At 41.8% G+C, this 9,215-nt stretch overlaps 1 protein-coding gene across 1 annotated transcript; it reads left to right on the plus strand.

Moving 5' to 3' along the window:
- The first annotated feature begins 7,410 nt into the window (after window positions 1-7,410).
- On the plus strand, window positions 7,411-8,692 carry LOC117734310 (serine/threonine-protein kinase pim-2-like). Its single transcript, XM_034538757.1, has 5 exons — window positions 7,411-7,497; window positions 7,706-7,963; window positions 8,055-8,235; window positions 8,353-8,514; window positions 8,607-8,692. Exons 1-5 carry the CDS (start codon window positions 7,411-7,413, stop codon window positions 8,690-8,692), a joined length of 774 nt encoding a protein of 257 aa, XP_034394648.1.
- Window positions 8,693-9,215: the final 523 nt, after the last annotated feature.

Here is a 9,215-nt window from a genome sequence, read left to right on the forward strand (position 1 = left end):
ATTTTAAGAATCAAAGGGAGCTTATTTTCTGTAGTAAAATGTCACTTTATTATTATTAGATGGTTAGACGGCGACTGTGGATCAGTGGTGAGCAGGGTCGGAAGACTAGAAAAGCGCTATACAAGTACAGGTCCATTTACCATTTAACTTGACCACTGTGTAATGTATGTCCTCTCATTATATCAAATTATGTATGATTTGGACTCTTAATGACGAATCAAATTAAATAAAGTAGGTTGGAAGCTGCTTGTAATATTACATTGACTCATCCTGACACGCTGCAGTTTATCCCCCCTCATATAGCAAATATCAAAGTCCCCCTCACATACTTTTCCACATACTTTTAGAGTAGAGTTGAGATCACAGGCCCTCTGATCCTCAACACACACCGGCACACACACATGATGACAGATGACTCACAAATCTCTGTCTTCTCTCCATGGCCCTGCAAGTCTTTTCCCCTTGCCCCGTTGACACCTCCTTGTCGAGCCTGTGTATTCATCAGAAGCTCCTCTTGAGTCACTGGCTGGCAAACCGCTTCTCCTGACCAAGAGCCGGGGAACTGATTGATTTTCATATTGGATATGTTGCTCTCCGCAGTGGCAGCCCAAAAGCCCACATTGAGCCCTATCAGTTTTAATTGGCATTCTCGCCTTTGAAATGCGTGCCGTGATTAGGCCTTGAGAGCCCACTGCTTAAGCCAACTCCTCATAATCGCCTGCGGTGCATTGCCACCACACTGCACACTATTCACATGCACACACACGCTCATGGAGTTGGCACATTGTATTTCACCAGCATTTCTCCCACTAATAAAATGGTGACCTACAAACATGTTTCTGGACACAGTAAGAGTAAAACAGGATCTTTATGAAACACTTTGATGAATATACATGACTAAACCCACCCACCTGCGTGCAGTCAGAGGATGTGTGTCCCCTCTCTGGTTTAAACCCAGCTCCCTCTAATTAGTGTAAAAAGATGAGAGGGGAGAGCAGAACAGGTAGCTGCCTCTCCTCTACCGCCAAAGTCCCGGCAGACAAGCAGACACAGGAGCCGTCTTATCCCCCTCAGAAAAAGAGACCAGCCTGCTCTGAAACATTCAACACCAGCTTAAGGGTGATTCCGCGTGTCAGAAACTTTCTGGTGATCAACCCAGACCTAGTTTCTTTTTTTCTTTTTTTTTCTCTACAAGAGACGTGGGTCTCATTTCTTCCAAGTTAAAAGAGTTTGAGGGTATGAAATGGGGATAAAGTTGTGATGAAAAATAAAATGGGAGGGATAAAGTAGTGATGCCAAAACATGAAAAGAGAATCAAATCGGTAATGACTTTGTCTTAAGGATTCTGGGAATGAAGCCGGAGCTAATAAGATACTGGGACAATTTGTAGCCTTTGCAGGCCAACAAACTGTATCAGATTGTACAGAGAGATAGAACGTATCAACACTGTGCAGTACACAATCCTAATATGGCTGGCTTCCAAAATACCACATCGCACAAACGGAATCAAACTTTGATCAGTGTTCACGTGGGATTTTATCTTACCTAATCACCAAAACAATAAACTGAAATCGACCTTATCTGTTATCCTTATCTATTTTTCACAACGACCAAGGCAAAACCAGTCATAAAATATGGAAAGACACCAAAAGAGCTTTGTTGTGTCAGTATTCCACGAAGGTTAAAGTGAATAGGCTTATAATAAAGCCTCAATGGAATGAAATATGACATTCCAGTATTTTCCTGGACCAACTTAAGTCTAATTATTGTCCAACAAGTCTATCATTATCGAGAGGGCTGCAGGAGGGAAGGATGGGAAGTGTGGGGTTATGAACAAATATCTGGACTTAAATGCGTCTGCAGTGTGTGTGTGTAAGTGTGTGTGTGTGTGTGTGTGTGTGAATGCGTGATGATACAGGTAATTGCAGTTGAAGCTGTGTGCGATGATGGCATGGACAGAATATGGGATGAAGCTGTAAGAGGCTGGGGAGAGGAAAAGAGAGACCCAGAGCCAAGCGAATGCCAGGCACATTAATAAGGGCCAGACGAGTTCTACTTCTCAAAAACACTGCAGTGAGCAGGAGAAGAGAGAAGGAGAGAATGAGGGGAATAGAAAAAAAGTATAATACAGAAAGTATATTATACTCCAAGCGTATACATACAAAAATGGACGTATGTTTATGAATCATTGCTCATATATTAATATATTACAGTGAGAAATAATAATGAACTATTACTTCTCCTTATATACACACACACATATATATATAGATATACTCTAATCAAACACTGCTGCTCAATTTATTTGTCACAAAAAGGAATGGGATTCATATGTTATTATCGCATAAACATTGCAAACAAATGATATCAGTAAGAGCGTGAAAGAAAGTAAATGAAGCTTTCTTTGTTATCAACACGGAATATAAATCATGAGTGTTTGCCTAATTGATTCCGTTACATTCCCACCTGCCGACCGACTCTCTCATTCATCCGTGCATTGTTTATCTTCATTTTAAGCTAGATGGATGAAAGAGGTTGTTATTGGATGTGAAGCCCGCAGAATTCCATCCTTTTTAGCGAGCACATTAATTGCCAATTAGATGTGACACAGAATTATTATAGAATATTTGTTGTTGGACAATAAACTCACAAAGAAGCAAACTCTTGGTACAGAAGTTGACTTGTTTGGGAGATAAGAAATGGTGATATTCCTTTGTTTTAAATAGTAAATAGACCGCTTTTACGCTTGAAGGTAATTTATGTGCCACTTGATATTTGGCCGTAAGTGAGCAAGTTCACTAACTCCTAATTGGGAAATAAATCACATTGTTGCCATAGTAACACACACTTAAAAGTGGTAATGGCAAAATGAGAGCATGCTGATAGTGTCTCAGCACATTGAGCTTGTGTGTGTCTGTGTGTGTGTGTGTGTGTGTGTGTGTGTGTGTCCACTCATGTGTTTTCACCCCCTCCAGCTCATTACTAGAGAGCCTTGTTAATATAGCTGCTGCTATGTACTGTACATGGCATGCCGTTTCATTCCATTAGGTCTTGTTTTATCCGTATTGCTCTTACAGATGGAGCTGCGGGCCTGCTCGTTTAAAACACTGACAAATGTTGAAATAACAAAGTAGTTAATCACATACAGTGAACCAAAAAAATAATCGCATCATTAGGTGTCACAGTCTACCATTATCATTATTTAACCCCTTTCTCACATTCAACTTTTAAAAATCTTTTCCACTTTCAGTCATTTCCTCTCTTCCCGAGTGTTCTTCTCCTGGGCCCTGTCCTCTACTCTCCAGTCTCCTTCAGCTCATGAAATGAATGAAGGCAGAAAGGGCATTAGCGTAGATGAATGGGAAGACTGCCAAACACAATCTGGCCCACTTCAGTAGACAATTTAATATGGACTCGCCCACAGTGCGGTTACCCTGCCAGGGCGCTGCACTAAATCTCACTTTGAATTGCTTTGATGGATACAGATGTGACACATCATGTGTGTGCGTGCGTGTGCATGTGCGTGTTGTGTGTGTGCGTGTGTGTGTGTATGCATGATGGATACAACAGCCGATCGACAGAGGGGTGAGCTGTGAGAGGCAGGGGTGATAATTATAGTATTTATCTGGGTTAGGTTAGGTGTCATGGTTGCCTGTGCTGCATTATGAACAGATAAAAGGCTGAAGTTACTTTCAATGCTTTCCATCAATTCAACACCTGTAACTCACTTTCAAAAGAGAGCAGACCATGCATAAAAGAGATGAAGTGTATAATTAAAGTGAATGTATTCAAAGTAGACTGTTGTGGCATTATGGTGATTATAGGATTTAATTTCACTAGCATATAGATCTATGAGGATAATAGTGTAAATTAACAGGAAATCAACCAAGATGAAAACAGAATTTATTCTGCTTTGAAAATGTGCCAACATTGACACATTATAATGTATCTCTGACGCATTTTCAGCTGCAAGCACACTTAAATTGGCCTTGGAAAAGGTAGTGTTTTCTAATTTCAATTTCAGATTTTGCTTCTAACCTGACGCACCAGATGATTTGTGAAACAGAATCATCTAACCAGCCGTTCTTGAACTGTTTGGAAAAGAGCAGGCACTGTGATTGGGTGAGTTATCTGTCTATCACCGTCTATAATGGACTAACTTCAAACAATCAGACCAGCGGAGACAGTTGGTAAAAACTCTTGCCAAAATCAGGCAGGCAAAGTGAAGAGTGAAAACAACTTTTTCCAACTTTACTCTACTTACAACAAAACAATATGCTCAGTTCTGATAGAATGTATGTTATTGCAGCATACTGTATATGCTAACCTCTTTAGCAGCCACCATTGTTGTTTCGAACAAACAACGGCCACAACTAGATTCACACACACTTAAACCGTGCACGCCCGTAGATCCCAGAAGCGTCTCACAGAACCGTCAGTGGTTCGGACAAAAATATATTACTCAAAGCCTGAAGATGGATTTTCATGTGATTGTTTGATACTGTGATCCCGCAATTCTGTGGCCTTGTGATATTACAAGAATCCAGCTGCTGTGCAAGGTAAGCCAAGACATGCCTAAGGATAAGATTGGGTCTCAGCTTCCAAATTATTTAGAAGGGCTACAGAAGGACCAGCATGCGGTCCTATCCATCTGCTGATGGACTTTTAGACATAGGAAGAGGACACAGAAGACGCATTATGATAACTTGGTAAAACGGGTCCTTATACAAAAGAACACCGACGAATAGATGAAGCCACTCAGTTCACACATGATGGATTTAGCATGAACAGAAGTTGATAAAACTCAAAGAAATAAGGCAACTAGCGTCTTGGTTTATCAAAATGTAAAATTACTAGTTTAGTTGAACCATATTTTTTTGTTTCAAAGTTAACAACATTAACAATAGTTTAAACGTTCAGAGTAGACACGTTTCAAAGGTTAAGTTTAGCCGACAACTGATTATTTATACTCTCCAAAGTTGTACTGTGGGATTCAATATCCAATATTTATTTGTCACTTTCCTTAAATTAGAAGAAAAAAGGCTTTCTGGAAAATGTTACTCCAAATTCACTGCATGCTTGGATGTGAACCTTTGTCATATTACCACAACGCGGAATTATCCATAACCTCTGCAGAAATGATCCAAAATAAAACAATACTACTGCTTGAACAACTGCTACAAATTCCTCAACTAACAAACTATCCTGGTGTTAATTGTGTTTGATAATGCAATTGTTATTGGTGTAATCAGCTGCAGCCAAGGAAAGTGGCAGCACTAAGTGGCTTTGGTCTGAATAACCACTGCCACCCTGTCCTCTAACAGCATCTTATTAGCCAAGATAAGGGACAAATCAATGGCTTGAAAGTCACTGGATGATCAGTGTACATTCATTTATCTCCACTGACTCAATTAATTATATTGCTCTCACTAAGCAGATCAATCAGTGCAACTGAAGAAAGTGCATTTCTAAGTGACAACTTTACTAAGATGCCCTCATTGCCTTTTACTACAAGAAAATACCATTCATTTTAAGAATGACCACATGCTACTCTGATGCCATACATGTTCAGCAGTTGTGAATAAAAACAGCAATTATTCGAGCACACACAATAACTACACGGACATCCTTTTGTCCTGTCGTCATCACCCACATAAGGTGCTTTTCCTCATGCATTTGATTAGTTTATAGACGGGCCCTTCCGATCTCTTGGGAAATAATTCAAATGTTTCAGAATCTTTTTTTTTTTTTTTTTTTCAAATGACTCTTTCGTTGGACCAAATGTCAATTTAACATTTGGTCTCCTCCTTACGCCATGTGCCACCGGGGCTCATTTGGTTGTGTTGCATGTGTTTAATTTCTGCTTTAGCTTCCAGACCGTGGTCGTGAAGCACAGGGCAGGGGAGACTGTAATTGGCCTCCAGAGCCAACGTTGATGCTCACTCCAGACCAAACCTCGTTCCCTTCACCCAGCAGATGAGGAGCAAGACACGGGAATTCATAAGACACGCTTAGACAAAGTAAAACACCATACCATGTACTGCCACATGATAATTTGACTGGCCATTTCTCCTCTGCTCCAGTCGCTAACATCTGTCCACTCTTTTAGTTGGCAAAGTCTGCCCCTCTTGTTTTCTCATGTGAACCAGAGTGTATTCCACTTTTGTAAATCGGTGCAAATTATTTCTATCAATTTCAGCTTTTCTCAGACAATTATTTTTTGAATGAAATGATGTACCATCCCGAGAACGAACGTTCCAGTACTGAGGAAAAAAGAAAGCCGCCTGCAGAGGTAAATTATGACTTACAGGTGCTATCATGTTCCTGTCTGTCTGAGGTTAGCTCACCTGCTACAATAGTTTATCAATAACCTTGATAGCAGTCACTATGTCTCCAAATATTAACACACAGATGACCTTCCTTTTAACATTTTATGAGATGGCAAGGCCATCTAGAGACTCTGCAATGCATCCCTCTCCTGTATCTGGGGCACAAAGTGACAGTAGGGATGGCCCCATATGACGTACACCAGGAAGGAATTATATTATGCATTCATATGGTTGGTGTAAAAGGAAAGGATTGCAAAAAAATATGTGTAAAAGCAGAAGTAATTGTACTGAACTCTGCTGGTTACCTGGGATATCTGCACCACATTTCATGGCATTCCATCCAAATATTTCACACAAAAAAAACTGAACCTGCAGGTGGCGATTGAGAAAAAGTTAAGATCAGGATTCAACAGTTGAGATATCTGGACCCACAGAAAACATACCGAAAGCAAAAATCAGTCTGTGTTTGACTTTAAGATTAAGATGAACAATTCATAAAAGAGTACATTGTATTAGTTTGGAGGAAAGCCAGCCAGATGGCTGAGAGTCAGTATTAAGTATTGTATGCTTGTACATGTAGTATTGTATGCACTGTATGAATGTATTCAGTGGATACCTCCATGTTTACTTATAAACTGTACACGCAGAATTTACTCTAAACCCTCATTTGTATATTCCGGAACAGCAACAAGCACTAACGTTGTTAGAAAGGTCTTCAGCAGTCTTCTTCTAATGGGTAAAGTATTAGGAAAGCTCTTCAAAGTGGAGGAGAAGGACGTCGTCCCTGGAGAAGTGAATACAAAAGTAACACAAGATGGGGAAAGCCCACAGAGGGGGGAAAGTAGGCAACTGGACCCCATCCCCTGTGACGATGAGTTGACATCCAACTCGGGGGACATTAGTGTTGTCCCTGGACGACTAAAGAGGAAACGAACGGAAGATGGGGAAAGCCTACAGAGGGAGAAAAGCAGGAGACTGGACCCCATCCTGGACCCCATCCCCTGTGACGATGAGTTGCCGTGCACCTCAGAGGACATTAGTGTCGTCCCTGGACTACTACTGAAGAGGAAACGAACGGAAGATGGGAAAAGCCTACAGAGGGAGAAAAGCAGGAGACTGGACCCCATCCCCTGTGACGATGAGTTGCCGTCCAGCTCAGAGGACACTGGTAAACTAGACCCGTCAACCATGTTTAAGGCCAAGTGCCGGGAGCAGAAGAAACTTGGCCAAGGAGGATTTGGATGCGTGTATGCTGGCTATCGCAGAGAGGATATCTGCCTGTAAGTTTTTCACACATGTTCTTTCACACATACAGACACACACACACAGTACGGTCAGGAAGTGTAACCAAAAAGTATTGTTTGTATATCCCGTAGGTCGCCATCAAGCATATTCATATAGACGAAGGGCTCCTCCTTCACGAAGACAGTGATGGGAACCAGATCCCCATGGAGATCGCTGTCCTATACAAACTAGGGGCCGAATCAGAGTGGCATTCAGCACACATTCACCTACTGGACTGGTACATTGTGGACGAGGAGCTGATCCTGGTGCTGAAGAGACCGATGCCGGCCGTAGACCTCAGCAACTACATTGAAACCAAAGGAGGCTACTTGAAGAAAAAGGAAGCTAAGGTAAGCTGCTGTAGTCAGCTCAGAGTCACATCCATTAAAAAATGTCCAAGCATCCTCCTCTCTGATCCCTCAACTCTTTTTTGTCTTTCAGATCATAATTAAGCAGTTGATGAATACAGCCATTGACCTCCAGGAGAAGCACATTTTCCACCGGGACATCAAGCCGGAAAATCTCCTTATTGAGACCTGCATGAAGGCGCCACGAGTTCACGTCATCGACTTCAGTCTGAACTGTTTTGGCGGAGAAGACGACGCCTTTGACACCTTTTATGGTAAGAAGTCCAGTTTTACTCCTGATCTTTATTAACTTTACCCATCAGTGACTTTTACATTGAAACAAAGCTCTTCCTCCTCCTCACTGTCTTTTTTATTATGTCTGTATATTTTAGGTACTCACGTCCCCCCAGAGTGGTCCAGTCGGGAGGAGTACAAAGCGGGACCCTCGACAGTATTCCAGATCGGAGTGGTCCTGTTCTTAATGCGACACAAGGCGGCATCTACACCAGAGATGTCCTTTCTGGAGCTGAATGAGACCAGTTGGCTTTCCACAAGTAAGAAAAACATAAACACAAAAAATCTGTTCATTTGAGTTCACGTTGCGATGGATCACAGGACCTCACCCATTCTTCTCCTTTCTCTACAGATGGCAAAGATTTCTTTGAGGCGTGCTTTCATGCGGACCCGGATATTCGATTCACCCAGCTGAAGCATCACCCGTGGCTGAGATAGTATCACTCACACACACACACACACACACGCACACACACACACACACACACACGCATGTCTTAATTTACATTTAAACCCTTAAGCCCTCCATTTATTCCTCATACGTCTGCCAATCAATTTTTACTCGCTGTGATCGTAACGCCAGCCGCGCAGATCAGCTGGTCCACTCTATTCAATAAGCACAAGGAAACAATGATATGGTTAGCCTATCATCTTGCTGCTGTCTTATTTAAATATGACTGTCTCTACCGTGAGTTCATTCATGTTGCTGTTATGCACAATTCATGCCGCTAAAATGCGCGCTCCGCATTCATTTCATTCAAGGTGAAGACAATAATCAGAACGTCGCACCCGGATCTTCTCCTCGATAATATAAATATGGGCAGACTGTGGCCAGGAGCCTAGGCGCTGCCCAAACCGTAACATTGTTCAATCTCTGGCATTTCCCTGTTCGACGAGAGAAACATTACCTTAAATTCCGTAATTGCGGCGGGCCTCAAATCTCTCTACTATAAAGGCTGGT

The sequence above is a fragment of the Cyclopterus lumpus genome, chromosome 1 (genome assembly GCF_009769545.1).
Source record: "Cyclopterus lumpus isolate fCycLum1 chromosome 1, fCycLum1.pri, whole genome shotgun sequence".
Lineage (NCBI taxonomy): Eukaryota > Metazoa > Chordata > Actinopteri > Perciformes > Cyclopteridae > Cyclopterus > Cyclopterus lumpus.

Excerpts from the sequence above, each read along its gene's own strand:
- LOC117734310 (XM_034538757.1), top strand. The coding sequence starts at position 7,411 with ATGGGAAAAGCCTACAGAGGGAGAAAAGCAGGAGACTGGACCCCATCC. Across the intron at positions 7,964-8,054 it reads TGAAGAAAAAGGAAGCTAAG|ATCATAATTAAGCAGTTGAT; the intron begins GTAAGCTGCTGT and ends TTTGTCTTTCAG. Across the intron at positions 8,236-8,352 it reads CGCCTTTGACACCTTTTATG|GTACTCACGTCCCCCCAGAG; the intron begins GTAAGAAGTCCA and ends TGTATATTTTAG.